The following is a 23,272-nucleotide window of genomic DNA, read 5'->3' as shown; positions in this document are numbered from 1 at the left end:
CGAATGAGGAAACTAAGGCTCAAGGTAATTAAATGACACTGGGTGGTCCAGTGAAAAGAGGCTGGATTGGAGGAGGTCCCCACAGTCTCAGGTCACCTCTGTTTCCATCAGTTACCAGAAGTGTGACCTTGAGCAAAAGACTGCCCCACTTCAGGCCTCAGTGTCTACATTCATAAAATGGGAATATTTTACAATACGGGGCCTGGGAAGAATTGAATAAATGGGGCAAAAACAAAGGTATGCACAGAACTGACACCACTGTGGAAATCTCCTTTCCTTTCTCCATCCCCTATTTGCAGAGACAAACTTGGTTCTTCAGAGTCCCAGGACATGGGCTCGTTCAACACTGCCATTGCTACCTCTCCAGGTGAGGATAAATTTCCATCTGGCTGCTCAGATTCCCTACGAATGCCTCTCCATCTCGCCCCCCTGAGAGATGAGGGCATGCAGCCCTCTTACCTTCAGCTTGGTCAGCGTGTGCATGTCTGCCACGAAGTCCAGCACGTCGCTGATGTACTGCCGCATGCACTCCATGGCCGCCGTCCCGCACTGAAACACACGAGGATACCGCTGGGCGCGCGCTCTGAGTCACGCCAGCTCTGTAGTCCCGACTGCAGTGATTGTCTGACTCTGATTTCCCGCTGTCTGCTAATGAGTTGTTTCACTCTCTGGATCTCTGACTCACTCTGTTACTCTCAGCCATATTCTCTGACTGCCCCCACTTTGGACAACAATTAATAAAAAGATTTGTGGTGGAGAGGTGGGCTGCCGTCTATGGGGTCGCACGGAGTCGGACACGACTGAAGCGGCTTAGCAGCAGCAGCAAATAAGTAGGGGTAGCCTATGGGAGACAGGGTTTACGTGCTTTTTTTCCACTGGGTGATTTAACTGATTTCTGTTTGCTTGTTTGTTAACTGGCTGATATATAAAGACAGCCTGTGCGAAGCCACTGATATCAGTCTTTACAACACGCTGCTGCTGCTGCTGCTGAGTCACTTCAGTCGTGTCCGACTCTGTGTGACCCCATAGACGGCAGCCCACCAGGCTCCCCCATCCCTGAGATTCTCCAGGCAAGAACACTGGAGTGGGTTGCCATTTCCTTCTCCAATGCATGAATGTGAAAAGTGAAAGTGAAGTCGCTCAGTCGTGTCCAACCCTCAGCGACCCCATGGACTGCAGCCCACCAGGCTCCTCCGTCCAAGGGATTTTCCAGGCAAGAGTACTGGAGTGGGGTGCCATTGCCTTCACCTTAAAACAGCAGTAACACCTAATCACTCTAGGGAATCTCAGATACATGTAAAATATGTACCACTAAATTCTACCACCATAATCTTAGATATCTTTCTCTGTCAAAAGCAAAAAAAGGACACAAACAAATATTGTGTCTGCTGAAAGACTAAAAATTCTTATGTTCAAGCACTTTCAGCTTCTTATAGATAGCAGGTACACTATTAAGTAGATGAATGTATTATTGTTAAATTCTTGCTAGGGAAAATTAGAGAAAGAAACAAACTGATCATTCTTCCCCACTTCTAGCAGAGTGTTTGAGAAATCTTAAAAAAAAAAAAAAAAAAAACTCTGTTTCAGGTTATTAAATGGAATAAACCTGCTCTCTCAGGGCAAGGCAGTGAATTTAGGATTACACGCACAGAAAAGGAAAATGGACAGCCAGGCTGCTACATCAAAGCTGTACCAGAGAACCCATACATAAGACTGGATATCATGTGGATCAAAAGCAGGCCCTCTTTGAAGCCATCCGAATACCATGCTAAGGCCTTTCTTAGTCTCTTTAAGAAAATCTGAAACATTATATACTTAACTAGCTCACCCAGTGGCTCTCATTTTCCCATATTCATGTAAATCTGCACAGCACTGAACTGTATCACCCTCTATCTCTTCTAGAATGTTACGCCTGTCAGTTCCTCTGACAGGGTAACAAACAGTAAAATAAGGTCACTGGCAGCTCTGCCAGAGTGTTTTCCAAGCATTTCATATATTCTAAGGTTTTCTTCTTTTAATTTAAATCAAGTGAAGGAGTTATAAAAGGTTATTGTGCTCCTGCTTTGGCAATATTAATCCCTGAGTGCAAGAAAGGACTTCTCCCCCCGATTTATTCCATTTTCTCTGACCTTTCACATGTCATGCAAATAAGAGCATATACTCTGCTCCTGAATTTCCTGAAAGGGATTTGTTTCTTTCATAGGCAATATTTTATACCATTTCAACTAGGCAAATGTCACAGAAAATAATTACTTGGAGCATTATTCAATATTTGTCTTTTACCTTTGAATTTCAAAAATGTGAGAGGAAAGAATTTACTATTGCCAGTTACTTTTGCTCTAGAGTAACTATATCTAATAAAAGTCTTACAATATACTTTCTAGCCAGGATAACTTCAGTGAGCCATTTATAAAATAAACCACATAATTTTTTTACTTTGCAAAACATAGGTATAATCTTAGCACGTTATTTTAAAAATAAAAAAAAAATAGAGACAAGCTCAGCTTGTTTCAGAAGACCTACATTTATTTCAATGGGAAAGCTGATGATAAACTAGTTGAAAACAAACTCTAATCTCAAAAACATGAATTGAAGTGATTCGTATCCAATTTTTCCTCAAAACTTGTATCTGATTTTAAAGTTACATTTCTTGAATTATAAAGATAACACACATTCAATGCAGAAATCTTGGAAAATATAAATTAAGAAAAAGAAAAATGTCCGTAATAGTTACCTTTCTTGAATTATAAAGATAATACGTGTTCAATACAGAAAACTTGGAAAACATAAATTAAGAAAAATAGCCATAATCCTAATTCCTGCTCTCCACCTCTGAATTTGTCACTGCCATAATTCCTTCCAAATATTTTTAGTGCATATAACATACACACATATAATGTTTTTATAAGATTGAGATTATTTTTTCTAATATGCTTTTAAATTAAATCCATCATAAATGTTTTCCAATGAAATATTCTTAAATGTGATTTGGTCCACATAATAGTCCATCTTATAGATGGGCTGTTACTTTGTTCAGTCATCAAGTCATGTCCAACTCTTTGGCAATCCCATGGACTGCAGCCCTCCAGGCTCCTCTGTGGGATTTCCCAGGCAAGAATATTGAGGTGGGTTGTTATCCCTTCTCCAGGGCATCTTCCCAACCCAGGGATTCCAACCTGTGTCTCCTGAATTGCAGGCAGATTCCTTACTACTTAGCAAACAGGGAAGATGTACCTTATTTTATTTAAATAATATCCTAATGTTGCACATTAATTTTGTTTCTATATTTTTGCTATTTTAAATGCTGCTTTATGTACTTATAGATAATTCTGTATTTATTTTCTCAAACACGTACCTAGAGATAGATTGTCACAGCATTCTTCAGCAAGACTGACTACCACCAGGATCTTATAAGAATGCTTGTTTTACTTCATCATCAGTGAGTTTCACTGTTAGGAAAAGCTTGTTGATATGCCAGATGGTTTTAATTTTTATATTTTAAATATTTTATACTTTACATTAATTTACAGTTCACTGATTGCTAGTCAGGGTAAAAGATTTATTGTGAGTGGCTTATTGGTCATTGGAAAGGGTTCTATATGTAGATCTATAACTTGCTATTTTATTGTTTTGGAATATTTGACTTTTACTTGATTTCAATAAAACTTTTATACATTAGGGATGTTATTTTTTAGCTACCACATAGGTAGCAAATATTGAAGTTTAGACAATTAAATGAGGAAACCAGTGACTCCTGGGCAGAGACTGGCCAGCTACCCACAGAACCATTTTTCTTCTTCCCTAGGATGCACTAGACCACATTTCCCATCCTCCTTTGCAGTCAGGTGTGGCCATGTGACTGAGTTCTAGCCAATGAAACATGAGTAGGAAAAATGTGTACCACTTTTAGACCTGATCCATGGAAACCTTCCATGTGCTACAAGCTCTCCTCTTTCCCCAACCACCAGCTGATTACAGGGGACAGCACGTGACCGAAGAAACCCGACCTCTGTGCGTTCATGTGAAAGTCCTCCTCCCTTTACTAATCAGGACACCCTTTAAAACTTCACATGGGCAAACAATAAACTTTTTTGAGCTAAGTCGCTAAGAACTGGGGTTGTATCTCATAGCATCTTGCATTGCCCCAACTATTACCAAGAACCCTTAAAAAACCCCAAGGTCTATTAATTCTACTATCAGAAATCTATTATAAAAAATAGTCTAAAATATGAGCAAAGATTTAAGCACAAAGATGTTTATTACACATTAGTTATAATTGTAGAATATTGAAAATAACTAAAATATCCAATAATACATAGTGCTTATTAATAATACTTTTTAAACTTTTAGGTGTGTTTTATTTTTTATTGAAAAATATTTGACACATAACTATGTATAAATTTAAGGTGTACAATATGTCAATTTGATTCACCTACATACTGTAATATGATTGCCTTTGTTGTGATAATTAGCACTGTATCACATTACTTAATTATCTTTTCCACTTGGTAGGAATAATTTTTCGTTTTTTGGCAAGTTTGATTATTATAATACTACATTGTAGTCTATATTCACTGTACTTGCATTATAGCTCTAGGACTTATCTACCGCTCATTGTAAGTTTGTGCCCTTAAACATGACAGTCCTGCCCCCACCTCCATTGATATTATTTTCAATCGTTGATGCTCACACAGCACCTACTTATGCTTGTCACCTTGTTAATGCACTTTACATGCATTATCCCATTCAATCCTCAACCTAGAACTTAGGCCCTGTGATAGCCCGTTCTACAGATAGCATAAACCAAAGAATCATGGATTAAATGACTTTCTTGATCACACAGCTAGTAAATGTCAGTTCTCAAACTCTGTTGTGAATCAAAACCTGTATTATCAACTATTGTTATATGGCGCATTCATATGAGCTAGTATCACTTTAGGGAAAATGCTTAAGACATATGAAGCCAAAGCTGGGTCTGATTTCAACTATGGTTTCAACTATGTTTAAACAAATATATGCAGAAAAAGATGAAAGAATTAATATGTTAGCAGTAAAATTATCTCTGAGTTGAATGTTATTTTTCCTCTCTCATAATATTTCTCCACATCAAAAAAGAATTGAAGTAATCTTTAGTGTTCGATGTGCAAAACTAGTATACTTACAAATATAAATTAATAAAAACCTCTTGTGAACATGTACTATGAAGATATTCTTGCTCACTGATGAAGGAATTTATCCAAGAATATCATTCAAAATAAATGTGAAGAGGATCTTTGTATATATGCTATATACTATGTTATTCTAGACTAGCAAAGAACTAGAAAGTATTGGGTTGGCCAAAAAGTTTATTCAGGTTTTTCCATAACATCTTACGGAAAAACTCAAATGAACTTTTCAGCCAATCCAATATATAAATATCCAACAATATGAGAATAAGCAAACTATGATACTGAAGTAGATCAAAACATGGGAAATTTTCCTAAAACAATAGAATTCTTATTTTAGGGCAGAAGATTATGTGACCCTTTATCTTATTCAATTTTTTTTGTTGAAAATTTAAATGACTTTTTTCCACTAACAATTTAAATCTCTGCAGTTTCTCAGTTTGTTGAAATAACCTTGCTTTAATAAGTTATTGTGGTTTCTGATATCCAGTCCCATCTATGAGAATCTTAACATATTTCACCAAATAGTTCACTAGTTAATGATAACAGAAGTTTTTTAAATTTTCAGAGGAAATATAATAAAGGAAAACAAAGTATTACAATGCTTCTTTCTTTCTGGCAGTAGTTAAATCAAATTGGCTAACGGGAGCGAATATAAGAAAATTGACTTGGGAAAGACTGAACTTTAATTAAATCTATTTTGTATGTCTGATAATTTCTTTCCTTAACTGGATGCTTCAATTTTTATTCCTGTTTCCTAGAATTAAAAGTTTCCAGGGGCAGAGATTAATTTAAATTTTCACCAGAGATTAATTTAAATTTTCTTTTAAACAAGAAGCTAATGTTTTCAATTTTTACAGTGTTTGTTCCATCAAAAGAGAACCAGGACACAGGTCAAAAACGCCTCTTTGCCAAATTAGGAAATGAAAAGAAATGGAAAGTGTAGATAATTCATTCATTCAGGACTTACTCCAGGTACAGAGGCGATCATCTGCTTGCTCAGGATTGTTGACTCAGCTAGTTTGGTTCCAGCATCTGCACAAATAAACTAATAAGAAATTGAAAGGATAATTATTTTTAAGAGCACTTGGACCGTAATAGTAATTTGTAACTTTATTAACTTGGCTTAGATTCACTAGTTTTTACTTTAGTGACAATCTGCTCTGGATATATGGGACTTGCTAGTCATGAAAGTTCACTCCTATCAGAAATTCAGAGTCATAGTACTGGGATTAACACAGAGATTCTCATTTTACCGACAGTAGTGTAACACTGAAATGGTACACATTCAGTCAAGGAAGGAAGGAAAGCTATCAATATAGTCAGATTTACCCTGAAGTCATGTTATTTATTCTCTGGCACTTTTTGACAGTTTCTGAACTTCCGTGGATTTTCCGGACTTCTATCATTATGTCATATCACGATGAAAACAGAAAAACAATCAACCTCAGAGTGAATATTACACCTGTTTATTGCCCTCCAAGATCCCTCAGTATCTGGTCTTTCTCGTCCCACCTCCTTCACACCTGCCCTCTGTGCTGATAATGACCCCTGACTTCTGCTCTGTCCCCACATAAAACTTTCACACATTCCCTCTGCCACAGTCGTCACCTCAGGTTGCAATGATCTACACGTCTATTTTTCAACCGGTTACAAGCTCTTTGAGACCACAGACTGGACGCACTTCACCTCTGGCGTTAGCTCCCTGACTGACACCTCAGAGGGGCTCAGCAATAAATAAATTAATTCTTAAAAAATATGGCTTGTGAAATGAAATGGTTAATCAGGGATGACTCAAGTTCATGGCGAGGATGGATTTGCCAAATTACAATTTAATATACTTCATTACAGATTTTTACAGGTGCTTCCCCAGTGAATGCAATGCCCAACTATTTATTAACGGTTTTGTTGTTGTTCAGCTGCTCAGTTGTGTCCGACTCTGCAACCTCATGGACTGCAGCACACCAGGTTTCCCTGTCCTTCACCGTCTCCTGGAGTTTGTTAAAACTCACGTCCATTGAGTCAGTGATGCCATTCAAACATCTCATCCTCTGTTGAAAAGAGAGGTGGTGGGAGGAATCTGGAGATTGGGATTGACATATATACACTATTCATATTGTGTATAAAACAGATAATTATTGAGAATCTACGTATAGCACAGTGAACTCTACTTAATGCACTGTGGTGACCTGAATGGAAAGGAAGTCCAGAAGGGAGGGGATATATGTGTACATATATCTGACTCATTTTGCTATACAGTAGAAACTAATATGACATTGTAAAGCAACTAGACTCCAATAAAAATTAATTTTTAAAATATTTGAGGCCAAATTCAAATATCTGATCTGTGAGAGCTAATAGCTAATTTTAGAAGTCAGGATTAATAAAAAAAAAATTCTAAAATTACAGAGGTGTCTCAGAGAGTCTGGGGTATTAAAAGGCATAAAAGTATATAAGCCTTGAAAATCATCTATTATTTTTTATGAATGCCTTTTCATCCAGTGTAATTTTACATAAGATGTACAACTAAAATCTTAATAAACTTTCCATCTTCATTTTATATAGCTGCCAACTGAAAAACTCCATTATGATTTTAGAGAGTGGTTCAAAATATAAAGATGTAACTTAAATCAGAGGGGAAAAGGCTGATGGCTATAGAAGGAAGAATTCTATCCTTTAAGACAGAAATATGCCACTGAAAAATGCACTCCTGAATGAATACAAAAGAATACAAAAAAACCCACAATACCCATTAAGTGTAATTACTAAAATCATTATCAAAATGATCCTCAAAATAGTATCTCCACCTCTCACCCCAGAGAGTGATCAGATTATTACTAACTCAACTAATACTAATAACCCCACGTAAGTAGTAACTGGGAATTAAAAACAACCATAGCTCTGCTGTTTCTTTGTCCTCCAGCCCACAACTAAGCTATCTTTAAAAGAAAACCTTTCACCCACATGGTTTCTCACAGCTTGAATATGCAGGTATGCCCCACATTGTGGGAGTGTTCCATGCACTTCAGCAGAATGTCTACTCTTGACACATAATAAGAACTGAGAAAATTCTTTTCGATTTGAGCTTATATAGATTTTATGGTGGCTTTCAATGAGTTACTCTATTATGAAAACTCAAATCCATCTTGAGAACAATAATAACATCCTATTCCATGTAAAATTTCTATAGCACACCATCAGAAGAGAGAATGTTCTAAGTGAAAGCAAAAACATCAACAGATCTGAATTAAAACAAGACAGGGCATCTGGACAAAGTGTAAAAGGAGAACACTGCCCTGATGTTCAACAATAGAAGATTGTTTGGAGAATTCTTTCCTGTCTCCATGATTCTTTTTCCTTTCAAATAAATATCCACTTGAATATTTAAGTGAAAGTGACAGATGCTCAGTCATGTGACCCCATGGACTGTAGCCTGCCAGGCTCCTCTGTCCATGGAATTCTCAGGCAATTCTGTTGGAGTGGGTAGCCATTCCCTTCTGCAGGGGATCTTCCCAATCCAGGGATCCACCTCTGTGACCCTTTGGACCGTAGTCCATGGGATTTCCCTGGCAAGAATAGTGGAGTGGGTTGCCATTTCCTCCTCCAGGGGGGATCTTCCCAGAGATCCAACCTGCGTCTCCTGTGTCTCCTGCATGGCAGGTGGCTCAGGGTAAAGAATCCAGTATCCTTGCTGAGAATATCCCATGGACAGAGGAGCCTGGTGGGCTATGGCCCGTGGGGTTGCAAAAACTTGGACACAACTGAAGCAACTGAATATGCACGATTTTATATGCAAGTTAAAATAAATAACGGAAGTGATGGCTGGGCAAATATAATATAGCAGGCTGGGAGATTTCCCAAGGTGTCAGGCTTCTAGGAAGAGTTCTAGAAATCGGAAACGAGATTGGTACCTGTCTCTGCCTTGAAGTGTTTAGAACTTGAATAGCCTTGCATCCCTTGGGCAAGTGTTCCACTATCCTTTGAAGGGACACTCTTACTGCCGGAGTGTTTGGTAAGTAACAAAAGTACGGTTTACCCATGAAAAGAATTATAAACAGCCCCCTCTCTGTGAACCCATCTGTCTACTAAATTATTAATCAGAGGAGTAGTAGAGGGACTATCCCAGAGGTCCCCTGTGGGGTTAAAGAATGAATGATAAATTCAAGGTTTGACCAACTGAATCTTCTCACTAATGCGACACAGGCCACTCATGATGGATCACCAGGGGACTTTTTCTTTACCTTTAAGACTTATCATTCTTTTTATAAAAAATTTATCTTGAAGTACAGTGGATTAACAATCTTATGTTAGTTTCAGGTGTACAGCAAGGTGACTTTCTATCTATTCTTTTTCCAATTCTTTTCCTGTTTAGGTTACTACAGAATATTGAGTGGAGTTTCCTGTGTTATACAGTAGGTCCTTGTTGGTTATCTATTTTAAATTTAGCAGTGTGTACATGTCAATCCTAAACTTCTAATGTATTCCTCCCCTTCCCCCTTCCCACCAGAGGACTTTTTCCTTCCAGCTGTTACTTTCTTTTCTTTTTCCAAGTTGCATTTTCAGTTAAACAGTCACCTCCAGTGCCCTGAGATGCTGGTCATGATATCCAAGAAGGAAAAGACCGTCTGCCCCAGACACATTTTTCTGTCTGTACCGTGAATCTGATCTTCCAGGTGCCAGGAACCGACATTGCCCATCAGAAAAGGGGAAAGCTTCTCTCTGACTCCATGCTAAAGTCTCTGGTTTAAAAGAAACTACCAGAGAACAATAGCACCCCACTCCAGTACTCTTGCCTGGAAAATCCCATGGACGAGGAGCCTGGGGGGCTGCAGTCCATGGGGTCGCTAAGAGTCGGACACAACTGAGCGACTTCACTTTCACTTCTTACTTTCATGCATTGGAGAAGGAAATGGCAACCCACTCCAGTGTTCTTGCCTGGAGAATCCCAGGGACAGCGGAGCCTAGTGGGCTGCCATCTATGGGGTCGCATAGAGTCGGACACGACTGATGCGACTTAGCAGCAGCAGCAGCAGCAGCACCAAAGAACAGGCTGTCACCTCTGCTATCTACTTGAACATCTGTCAAGGGCAAGAGAAAAAGGAACAGGGAAACCCTACAGAAAGGCGCACCATTTCCTGTAGAAAGACAAAAGATGCTTTTCCATCATTCCATGAGTGACCCCACAGAGGCCTTTTCTCCATGTGCTGGGAGGGATTGGGGGCAGGAGGAGAAGGGAATGACAGAGGATGAGACGGTTGGATGGCATCACTGACTCAATGGACGTGAATCTGAGTGAACTCCGGGAGTTGGTGATGGACAGGGAGGCCTGGCGTGCTGCGATTCATGGGGTTGCAAAGAGTCGGACACGACTGAGTGACTGAACTGAACTGAACTGAACAGGGGAGAAAGGGAACTATTTCTGTTTTTTCTTGCTTAAGGTATGCCTCACTTTTTTTTCTCTCAGTAATTAAAATGGTTTTCATTCTGAGAGTTTATATAACAAGGATACATTACTTCAGAATGACATGGTGTTTAATACTTTTTGGTGGAAAAGGCTGAGATATTATTCACAAGGCTGTTTCTCATGGGTGTGATATTAAAACATCCTCCCAGATATCTCTCTGATCTAAATAATTTTACAATTTTATTTTTGAAATTTAACGTAATGACTCAATGACAAATATGTATTTGTTTTTAAAGACGAAAATGTACGCATTTGAAATGGCATGAGAGAATCCAAAATACACAGAAGGGTTTACTTTTCTTGCCTTCTTTCTTCCTAAAGATAATTTGTTTTTTGTTATTTACTCCCCTAGCTGTGATGCAATAATCACTGTTTTCATGGTTTCCTTAAGTCCTGAGCAATTTAAACTGTCAGTCTTTTGCTATCTTGTGACAAGTGCTTATTATGGCCAGCTAACGTACTTCTCAGAAAAGCCCAGTCCCCAGCTGCAGTCACAGAGCGAGGTGCCAGCACCCAAGATCAGCTACACAGGTCTGCGCTGCTTAAAACTGAGAGCACTCAGAAGAACAGCCTCTGATGCCCACAGGATCTCACCTCCAGGGCCTGGGAACCGAGGCTGCTTTAAGGGGGCAGGTCCCCAACCTGAACGCAATCAGAAGCAAGTAACTTCCAGACAGTCACCCTGCTGGCCCTAAATCTCTCATGGGCTATTTCACTAAGCCTAGTTCCCCTGCCCTCTCGTCCAAACCAGTGTTGATCCAATTAACCTTTGTGGTCAGTTTGCATCCAAGTAGCTTGTACTCAAAAGTGGTGTTGCTGTTGATGAGGGAGTAGGCAGGACTTGTCAATGACAACCCACTGGAAGAGACTCAGGCCTGTCTCTCCTTGGGGAAACACATATTTCCTGGTTGAGCGCAGCTTCTGTCTCCTCTCGGGCTGTCCAACATCTTGGTACAATGGAGCCATTTCACTCCAACCATGTCATACCAGCATCCACGGCTGTCACTTTCTAGCCATCACCCTTCTCTGAAAGCATCATAGTGCCTGGGAAAGCTCTTTAAAGACCCTTCTTCACTGAAAGAACACCCACTTTTTTATTAAATTTCGAACCTTTGAGAAAAATTCACTTTTTATCTCAAGGATTAGTAGAATGAGGTGGGGGGTGTGTGTGGGGGAGAGGGACCAGTTAGCAGATATTAAATGATTAATGACAAAGGTGTTCCTCCTCTTCTCCCAGGTAAACCCCCAAACTTCTGCACATCTTTCAAAAACACACAGTCCCTTTCCTGCACCACTTCCTTACTCAGTACACAAAACTGCTACAGTACCCATTGCACTATGTCAAAGAGTTTTTATTTAGATGCAACTTCACCTATCAGACAGGAAACTCCCAGAAGAGGCCATGACTTCTTCATCTCTGTTTTTCCAGCCCCTGGGCCAGATCAGGGCTCGTAACGGCTAAATGAGCCTTCCTCCACCTCCCACCCTGAGTGGCCTGAGCTGGCCACTCCCTCCTCTGCAGTAGTTCGTATACTTTACGGACTTTCAGTGTATTGGTTAGCATGTTATCTGGATAGTGCCTATGCCTTTCTATCTCTATATCCCCAGAACCTAGCCCAAGACAGATGGTCAGTAAGCATTTGTAATGGGAAATAATGCTGAATAATCAAATATGGCCAGATGATGGAAGACCTTGATGATTCAGGTACTTCAGGGTCACTGGAGGTTTTCAATGCACAGAGTGATCTGATGAAAAGCAGAGCTTTAGCAAAATTCCTCTAGGCAGCCATAGGTTAGAAGACTGGATTGATGTAGAGAGAAGTGAAGACAGTGCAAAAAGCTAAGCGCCATTATGGTAATCCAGGCAGGGGGTGGACAGAGCCTAACTAGGCTGGGCTCTACACTGATTAGACCCTGTTGTCATTGTTGTTCAGTCGCTAAGTCATGTTGAACTCTTTGTGACCCCATGGACTGCAGCAGGTCAGGCTTCCCTGTCCTTCACTATCTCCCAGAGTTTGCTCAAACTCATGTCCATTGTGTTGGTGATGCCATCCAAGCATCTCATCCTCTGTCTCCCTTTTCTCCTGGCTTCAATCTTTCCCAGCATTAGGGTCTTTTCAATGAGTCAGTGATTAGCATCAGCTGGCCAAAGTTATTGGAGCTTCAGCTTCAGCATCACTCCTTCCAATGAATATTCAGGGTTGATTTCCTCTAGGATTGACTGGTTTGATCTCCTTATTGTCCAAGGGACTCTCAAGAGTCTTCTCCAGCACCACAATTTGAAAGCATTAATTCAGTGCTCAGCCTTCTTTATGGTCCAACTCTCACATCCATATGTGACTACTGGATTATTAATTGCTGACTAGACCCTGTGGTCAGATGTTTATGCTATTTATGCCAGCTGGGTGATCTTGTGTGATCTCTGAGCCTCAGTCTCCTCATCTGTGATACAAAACCAATTCCTTACATGGTTGTAAGGATTAAGTGAGGGGGGTATATAAAGCCCCAGCATATTGTCTGGCACATAATAGGTGCTCTATTAATATTCCCTTTTCTCCCATCTTTCTAAATTGCACCCAAGGTACCTAAGATTCAGGGAAATCTGTCCAGTTCCTTGACATCAAGCTCCTATTTTCCTTCAGTCATTTAACCTCAACCTTGTAGGTTCAGACTCAGGGGCTGGTGACAATGCCCAGCAGGGAGAACTGAAACAGCTCTGACCAGTTCCTGGGGACTTTGCACAAAGGCAGTCTGAATGTGACCCTGACCCCAGCTGTAGCTCAACGAGCCTGAACCTTAACGAGCCTGAACCTTTGGGGTAAGAGACAGGGTCTCAGGTTACCTGGGACAGATCATGGACTGACACCCCTGGCCTGGCCAGCCCGTTTCTCAATCCCATCCTTATGATGTTCTTCCTAAATTATACCACCTTTCCGCTGAAGCCTCTCTTTACTGCTGGAAGACAGTCAGCCCTGGTGTTGAACTCCAGCCCAGGCCAAGAGTTTTGCCTGCACCCACCAGCCCTTTGTGACCCAGTTCAACGGCCAAATGCCACTTTCTTCACGAAGTCTTCCTTAATTTCATACAAAGCAAGACACGATGCCTCCTGCTCCAGCTTCCCCTAGGACTTTATCTACCTCCCTCTCATTCTCACTCATGGCACTAATCATAGTCTCACCCAAGACGTTGAGCTAAGGATGCCAAGGATGAGCGCTGGAGCCCCTCAACCAAAAGCATGCATCTTTGCAAGTTCTCTCAAGCCGGCCTGGTATGTGTTCAAACTCCCCCCACAACCTGCCTCAGTGTTCCTGTGGGTGTTGGTTCTTCACACCCACCTCCCTCCCTGGTTGGACTCAGTCTGTCCTGCCATTTGCCCACATCTTGCTTGGCCCACCCTCACTTTCCCTTCTGCTTCAGAGATTTGGCGACCCACCTGTACTCATAGTACACTGCAATCAGATCTTAGCCTCTTCTCCCATTTTTGACTTCATTAGACCCACCTCAACTCTAGTAGCCATTAATGGTCTATCCCTCCAACCTCCTGGACTATAAATTTCTTGAGGACAATTATTGTTTCATTCTTCTTCTTATGTCTCTCACAGAACTAGTTCCACAGTAAGAACAAAATAAATACCCTTTTTGGGGGTCTTTTCTTAGCCAGTGGAAGTGCCAAGTACATAATAACAGATAGATGATGGCTAATATAAGGTATTTCTCATTTCTGGGCAGAGACATTTAATTTATGCATATTCCCCCTACCTTCCTTAAATTTTCTAAACGTTGAGTGAATTTCATGCAAAGTGTTATAAATGAGGCATTAGCCTACCTGGACAAGTAGAAGGAGGTTTGTATCTGGTAAAGGAGATTTAAGCTTCAGGGCCTGCAGGAGTTCTAGAACAACACTACGAGACAAGTAGAATTTATCCCGCTCCTAAATAAAACAAAAAAGAAGGTAAGTGACTTCTGAAAATTCAATTAAAAGAGATCTCTCTCAAAAGAGCTTCCAAAAGATTCACAGATCAGAAATAAAAAACACTGCTTAAAAATGCATAATGAATTGTCCTGAAGAAATAAACTCAAAATGAAAAAAGGCATTTTTGTGTTTGTAATGAGTTTAGTGAAGCACTGAGAACACATAATTTAATGGATAAGAAAAAGATTGGCTATCTCTTAAATACTGAAACTATAGGATTTGATTCTTACTCGTAGAGGATATGTCCAAGAATGTAGAAACTAAAAAATCTAGAATTTTTTCAATAGAAAATAATTTAGAAACATTTAACACTGTTGAAAGGGTCTCATATCCTCTCTAAAGAAACTTACTTTTTAAGTGGACCATTTCGAGCATACAGAAAAATAGATGGAATATATCTTGTACCTATTATCCATCTTTTAACATTTTTCATCATAAGTCAAGCATCACAGAAATAGTTGAAGCTACTATCTACACAGGTCTCTCTTTTCTTTCTCCCTCCTTGAAATAGCCACTATTTTGTATCTGGCGCTTATTACTTCTTGTATATTTTAACACCTTTACTACATATGTATGCCACCATTGTAATGTTTAATATTATTTTTGCATGTTTTTTAATTTCCTACAGTGTGTATCTTTCCGAAACTTACAATTTTTCTACCACATTACATTTTTGAAATTAGTCCCTATTGATACACATAATTCTCATTCGTTTAACTAAATAGCTTAATGATATTTTATTGTATGAACACACCAAAATTCATTGATCTGTCCTCAATAATGGAACGATAGAATATCTTCCATTTTGTAAGCCTTTAAAAATTGTCAAATATAGCACACGTGGAAAAGTACATAACATATAAGCTAACAGATGGATTAGTACAGATTGAACACAAATGAAATCATCGCCCAGGTCAACAGCACATCACAAGCACCTTAAAAGTCCCCCATGTGTCCTTTCCTGATCATCGCTAACTTCCTGGAGACCCTGTGGTCTGAATCCATTGTCTTTTCTTTCTACTCATTCTCATTTATGGTGTCCTGCCCCCTCATTTGTTTGGTTACCTTTGCATGTTGCATGCTTTGTTTTAAAATTATTTTTAGAAATAATCTGAGGCCTCGAATGCTATCTTCCTCCAAAAAGCTTTCTGTTTGCTTTTCACCAGGTACGGGAGGCACTCGTGGTCCAGGGTATTACCTTAAGACACATAACAAGCCTGGAAATATTTTATCTTGGGCCACCAAAGGTCTTGACATGGATCTATGTCCATGTGAGGACAAGCTTACTTCTAGATTGTCTTTGTTTTGTGGTCCTGATGAGAAGGTAAGGGCAGTGCAGAATCAGACAGAGTCCCCAATCTTGGAAGTTCTTAGATTCTGACTTTCTTCTCCTTGCCTCCTGGATCTTTCAGAATTGTCACATCCTTCAGATAGCCAAACACTCCCAGGGCAAAAAAGGTCTTCAGTGCCAGGCTTACATCTCCACATTTCTGTGTTCTCTCAGACCTTAGCTTAGTAATTCTTCTATGTCTGGCTAGTATTTTGATGATTTTTAAAAGTTTTCAGAAAATATTTTAAAGAAACTTTTAAAATTAAGTGGGAGGATAGATTCAAATTATCTAGTCCCTCCTGAACAGGAGGGAAAGTCAAGGATTTTTATTGGAATTACACTAAATTTATAGGTTATTTTGTGAGAATTAGTAGTCTTTCTTATGCTGGGTCCTCATTCATGAACATGAGATCTGTTTCCATTTATCTAGTGCTAATAAAATGTTCTGGTTACCTCCAAAAAGTTCTTGCATATTTTGGTTAGATTTGATCTTTGTTGCCACAATAAATGATATTTTAAAGTATATCATAATCATTTGTATTGATAGCTGAATATTAAAGGTAGATGATTTCTGAGTATTCATTTGTATCCAGCATCCTTGCTGAACTCTCTTATAAAAGTTATAAAAAGGTGTCTATAGATAAGCTCTCTTCAGTTCATTTGTAATCACATCGTCTATGAAAAGTTAGAACCTTTTTCTTCCTAATCCTTATACGTTGATTTATTCTTCCTGTCTTACTGAAGGGCCTCCAGTACCATAACAAAGAGAAGCCATGATAATGGTCATTCTTGTCTTACTTGTGACTTTAAAAGGACTATTGTTGGCATTTTACCATAAGTATAATATTTCCTAGAGGTTTCTGGCAGACACCCATTATAAGTTAAGGAAGTTCCCTTCTGCTCCTAGTTTGACAAGATTTATCATAAAAGGATGCTGAATTATATAGAATGCTTCTTTTCTATCTCCTGCTGCTGCTTCTAAGTCACTTCAGTCGTATCTGACTCTTTGCAATCCTATGGACTATAGCCCACCAGGCTCCTCTGTCCATGGAATCCTCCAGGTAAGAATACTGGAGTGGGTAGCCATTTCCATTTATGGGCTTCCCTGGTGGCTCACACAGTAAAGAATCCACCTGCAATGCAGGAGGCAGGGCTTTGATCCCTGGGTCGGGAAGATCCCTTGGAGAAGGGAATGGCTACCCACTCCAGTATTCTTGCCTGGAGAATTCCACGGATGGAGATGCCTGGTGGGTGGTCTACAGTCCATGGGGTCGCAAAGAGTTGGATACGACTGAGCAATTAACATTTTCACTCCATTTATAGTTATCATAAAATATTACACATATTCCCCATGTTGTGCAATAATATATCCTTATAGTTTATTTTATACGTAATAGTTTGTCTTTTTAATCCCCTACCACTATGTAGTCTCTCCTCACTTTCTTCTCCCAACTATAACCCTAGTTTGTTCTCTGTATCTGTGAGTCTACTTCTTTTTTGTTATATTTTTAGATTCCACATATAAGTGATACTGTACAGTATTTGTCTTTCTCTGTCTGACTTTCTTTACTTAACATAATGCCCTCCAAGCCCATCCATGTTGCTGCAAATGGCAAAATTTCATTCTTTTTTGTGGCTGAATGTGAGGCTTTATTTTTAATGCATTAACTTGGGATTATTCATTGAGAATTTTTGCATCTTTGAAGTATAACTGACCTATAATTTTCCTTTCTCCTATTGCCCTTGTCTGATTGGTACTGAGGTTCTACTGGCCTCATAAAATATGTTGGGAATTGTTCCCCTTTTCCTATTCTCCGTATTAGTTTGCATAAAGTAGAGCTCAATCTCAAATGTTTAACAGAAGTTGTCTTTAAAATTGGAATGGCTTGGGACTTCCCTGGTGATCCAGTGGTTAAGACACTGTGTTCCAGTACAGGGGAGCTGGGTTTGATCCCTGGTCAGGGAACTAGATCCCATATGCCACAACTAAAAATCCCATGTGCCCCAGCTAAGACCCAGCACAACCAAATACATAAACAAATATATTTTTTTAATGGAATGGTTTTCAACCACCAAAGCAAATTTTCCGTTATGTAAGTCTAGCTATCTTTTTTTTTATTGTTATATATTACAATTTTCTAGAAAGTTTTCCTTATTTTCCAAGATTTCAAATGTACGAACTAGATTGTCCCTTTATATTCTTCAGCTCTCTATCTCTCTTGATATAAAAGTATAGATAAGTATTAGTAGCTCAGTTGTGTCCAACTTTGTGACTCCATGGACTGTAGCCTGTCAAGGGATTCTCCAAGCAAGAATACTGGAGTGGGTTGCCATTCCCTTCTTCAGGGGATCTTCCCGACCCAGGGATGGAACCTAGGTCTCCTGCCTTGCAGGCAGATTCCTGACTGTCTGAACCACTTGTGAAGCCAAAAGTGTTAGTTGCACAGTCATGTCCCAGTCTTTGCAACCCCATGGACTGTAGCCCACCAGGCTCCACTGTCCCTGGAGATTCTCCAGGCAAGAGTACTGGAGTGGGTTGCCATTCCCTTCTCCAGATCTCTCTTTGCTGCATGCTATATAATTTCTTCAGATCTATTTTCCATTCCACCAAATCCCTTTTTGGTTAAGTCTAATTTGCTCTCTGACTGTCCACTGAGGCTTTTTTTTTCTTTTGTTTTTGTTTTTTAATGTCAACGACTATTTCATTTCTAGAATTTTTACTTTGTTCCAGTCTATCTGGTTCTTACAAAACAGAAACAGACTCACAGACTTAGAGAACAAATTTACAGTTGCTGGGGGAAGGATAGTTAGGGTTCGGGATGGACATGTACACGCTGCATATTCTGAACGAGTAACCAGCAAAGGACCTGCTGTATAGCACAGGAACTCTGCTCAGTGTTAGGATGGGAGGAGAGCTTGGGGGAGAATGGATACATGTATAGGTATGGCTGAATCCCTTTGCTGCTAACCTGAAACTTACAACGTTGTTAACTGGCTATACCTCAATACAAAATAAGAAGTTTTAGAAAAAAGACCCACTGACTGGGTTTGAAAAGTAACTCCATCACTTTACTACCCATGTTTATGAGGGAAAGTTACGTTTCCTTTTTAAGGTTTAGCTTCCTTGTCTAAAAAAGTGATGAAGTATAGCCAATTAAAACATATGCTGAATGAGAAGCATATAAAGGATGAATTGCAAACATGGGAAAATATATAATTACTAAAGAATAAAGAACCAGATAGCTTTTATTTTCCTAATGAGAAAATATTTTTAAAAAGAAGATAATAAATATTTTCTCATTAGGAAAAAAAAAGCATATGTTTTTATTTTCTTTATTATATAGTTCTAATATGGTAGTTCTTAAGGGGAATAATCTTGCTTTTTATTAACTATACTAAAGTATCTCATTGTGAATTATTTCTTCATGTATTTTGTAATTTTAGATTGTGATCTCATGTTCATCAGGATTTTAATTATAAGAATCCTATTGGGCCTAGGTTGAAGGCACATCCCTCCAGAGAGGTTTGAGGATTGATTCTGAGCTGCTTCTGCCAGACACTCCAATGCTATTATGTGCCCAGCACCAATTAATTTGACTTTCCAGTTTAGGAGTTCATAGGACATGTAGGTATTACAAATTCAAACTCTAAACATATTCAAAAATAGGCTCATGTTTACTCATTCTCAAAGGAAACTATAGATGTTTCAGTTCTCAGGCTCAGACAGATCCCATTCTTCATCACCTCCATATAAGAATACATTCTTTCCAAAAGATATATGTCTTTTATCAAACATATAACCTTTCATGGGTTTTGACTTTCTGCTGAGGACAACTCAGCTCTAACTCCCAACCTAGGATAGCCCCAAGATGCAATTTACTTTCTCTGTGTGGGCTTTAAAATTCAAGCCACTAAAGAATATAATAAAAAAGAAACAGATTCACATATATAGAGAACAAACCAATGGTTACCAATGGAGAGAGGGAAGAGGGCAGGGAACTAAGAGGTACAAGCTATTAAGTGCAAAATAAGCTAAAGGGACATATTGTACAACACAGGGAATATAGCCAATTTTTAAAATAATAACTATATATATGGAATATGACCCTTATAAATTATAAATCACTATATTGCTGCTGCTAAGTCACTTCAGTTGTGTCCGACTCTGTGCAACCCCAAGACGGCAGCCCACCAGGCTCCCCCATCCCTGGGATTCTCCAGGCAAGAACACTGGAGTGGGTTGCCATTTGCTTCTCCAATGCATGAAAGTGAAAAGTGAAAGTGAAGTCACTCAGTCGTGTCCGACTCTTAGCGACCCCATGGACTGCAGCCCACCAGGCTCTTCCGTCCATGGGATTTTCCAGGCAAGAGTACTGGAGTGGGGTGCCATTGCCTTCTCCATATACTTGTAATTCATATAATATTGTATATCAACTACGCTATTGTTTAGTTGCCAAGTTATACCCAACTCTTTGCAATCCCATGGACTGCAGCCTGCCAGGCTCCTCTGTCCATGGGATTTCTCAGGCAAGAATACTGGAGTGGTTTGCTGTTTTCTTCTCCAGGGGATCTTCCTGACCCAGGGATCAAACCCAAGTCTCTTGCATTGACAGGCAGATTATTTACCACTGAGTCACCAGGGAAGCCCAACATCAACTATACTTCAATTAAAAACAAAAGACTCAAGCCACCAAGTTTACCAAGACTGTCAATTTCCCCAACCCAGGACTACTACAATATCAGTTTATGTACTTATCATCCTGGTTCTCAATTCCCTCTTCATTTTTGCCCCTTTCATGCTGATAAAATTAGCTATATATTTAAAATAATGTTTATTACATTTCATCCAGCACTTCCAGAATTTTAGGTGGGACAGCTGTCAAGTTATTAAGACTGCCTGAATGCTTAATAGAAAAGTCTCCAAAGTGCTTACCTTTCCATCCCTTTTCTTTTGATTAAATAAGGGAAAAGACTCAATTAGATACTGCTATTTCTTTAACTATTTCTTATAGCTTCTCATTATCTATGAAGAAGGTGGGAACACCCTAGATGAAAGCTCTATAACTAACAGTCATTTGAGTTGCAGAATAAGGAAGGATAGATGACTAGCCACTGAAGTTATGACAGATTTTGAGGGGATAAAATGCAAAATGAATATTCAAAACCAAGAATATCTTGAATTCAAAATAGTGGAAGGTCTGCTGTAATCAGTACTTATAGTACACAACACAGAAAGTACAAACTCATTACAGTTCTTTCTCTAAATATCTATATGTAATTTAAACAAATCAAACATAAAGAAAATTAAGAAATAAAGTGACTTCTAAATATAGAATATCTTTTCACTGTATTTGGTGCTGTCTTACAGATCTATTTTCTTAAGTGAAAAAAAAATAAAAAGAAGCTATTTTTCTGGGAGAATTTGAAAGAAGAAAAAAATCCTGATTATTTCGGTAGTTAGAAAACATATTGCTCCAGGCAGAGTAATAAATAGTTTATAGTCAGAAAGATTAAACAGAAGATTATCACAAAACACTTAACATGGCGGAATGGACACACGATGGTAAGAAAGGAGACGAGTATTTTAAATAGAATGAAATCTTGATATACAATTAGATTTTTATGAGAAAATAAAGGGCCTGTAGAAGTGGACAACATGAATAAAGGAGTATTCTGAATGTTTAAGAGGAAACAGCAGACACAGAAACCCCACTGAAAATAAAGTTGGATAATTTGGAAGTCAGAGAAGTAAAATTGACACTTTGTTCTAAGGACAGACACGCTCTCTTTGCCCTGCCCTCTGCTTTTCCAGCACCAGCAAGGCTGCTATATGCATTGGGCAAGCAGTACTTTTCCACTTCCTCAGTAGTGGGGCAGGGGATACCAAGGATAATGCAATAGAGAAACCATTATCAAAGCAAGATGACAAAAGACAAGATTACAATCTCAGAGACCAAGAACCCAGAACTGGGGAGACAGACAAATGATGAGAATTAAGGAGCTCTCGACTGGCTTTTACAAATAACAAGCTGATAGTTTTCTACTTTGGGTATAAAACTGATATGTGCTGATGACTTGCCCACTAATCATGGAATGGTGAACTTGAAAAAGACATCAGAGGTCATTTAGACCATTACTTCATTTCATTCAAAATACCTCTTCTCCTGTAAGCCATCTGACCCTCAGTTCTCCAAATTTGCATGTTTAACATATAGGTTATATATTTGTATGTATAAAGTGTTTGCTTCTAATGATTTTTATCAGACCTCAGTAGAATTATTCATTTTAAGCTATATTGAGGCAACTCACCTAAGAGGGATTTGATACTGATTAGAAAGAATATGTTTCTACTAGTTTTCAGTTTCCCACGACACACACAAACATGCAACCTTACCTTAGTGAAAGCTCGGTAACACAAGCCGCACACCTCCACCAGGTAGGCCAACGTGAAGACGGCATTCTGAATCACAAAACTGAGCAGTTTTGAAAATGGTTCCAACAAACTCTGCAATGAGATTAGGGCCAAAAAAATCTATTGCTGCTTCTTTTATGGAAAAAAAAAAAGTAATTAAAGTCTAATGACACTTTAAGTAATGGGGATCATTCTTTAATTTAAAATCTGTTGCCAGGTGGCTACTATAGCAAACTGGTTGGTCTAACAAGAACTGAATCTTCAATCAGTAGCTCAAAGAACATCATTTAATCATTTTATTGCTCAAAAAAATCCATCTTTCCAAGTGGCATCACTTATAAACCAACCTAACACTAATCTTATCCTCATACCCACCCCCAAGCAATCAAGACTCTGATGTCTGTGTGAGGATCTCTCATTCTATTTCTCTGAATCTTTAGGCATTTATGAGTTAATTAGACCTAAGCAAAGTGAAATGAAAGTTGCTCAGTCATGTCCAACTCTTTGTGACCCCATGGATTGTAGCCTGCCAGGCTCCTCTGTTCATGGGATTCTCCAGGCAAGAATACTGGAGTGGGTAGCCATTCCCTTCTCCAGGGCTTCTTCCTGACCCAGGGATTGAACCACGGTCTTCAGCTCTGTTGGCAGATTCTCTACCATCTGAGTTGTCAGGGAAGCCCTAGCTTATCAGACCTAACTCCTCTAGAAATCTGTCATCTCAGTTAAGCAGCAAAAACCACCCTTGCACGTAAGTACCAAAGGGCTATTAGCTTAATAAAACTCATCAGGACCCAGATTCCTACCAATGTTTATGAGGAAAGCATTGTCATTTTTTACTTTCCCTTCTGAATCTGACACATAAAGAGTCAGTTATAGATCAATATGCTTTCTTAAGTCATTTGGAAACATTTCCTGAGTACCTACTAAG

The 23,272-nt window shown here is 39.1% G+C and overlaps 1 protein-coding gene across 3 annotated transcripts in view; it reads right to left on the bottom strand.

Annotated features, from left to right (window-relative positions):
• The window catches only part of UNC79 (unc-79 homolog, NALCN channel complex subunit), a 211,751-nt gene that overhangs the window by 21,467 nt on the left and 167,012 nt on the right, over positions 1-23,272 (bottom strand). For all 3 annotated transcript variants that reach the window (XM_070358461.1, XM_070358463.1, XM_070358462.1), the window contains 4 exons: positions 22,327-22,437; positions 14,456-14,560; positions 6,136-6,213; positions 460-549 (listed from right to left, as the gene is read on the bottom strand). In XM_070358461.1, the coding sequence (XP_070214562.1) occupies positions 460-549; positions 6,136-6,213; positions 14,456-14,560; positions 22,327-22,437 (384 nt within the window). The remainder of the gene's footprint in view (positions 1-459; positions 550-6,135; positions 6,214-14,455; positions 14,561-22,326; positions 22,438-23,272) is intronic.

This window comes from Bos mutus, chromosome 21 (assembly GCF_027580195.1).
Source record: "Bos mutus isolate GX-2022 chromosome 21, NWIPB_WYAK_1.1, whole genome shotgun sequence".
Classification (NCBI taxonomy): Eukaryota; Metazoa; Chordata; class Mammalia; order Artiodactyla; family Bovidae; genus Bos; species Bos mutus.
Note: the sequence above shows the minus strand (reverse complement) of the source record. Positions and strands in the feature narration are given on the sequence as shown.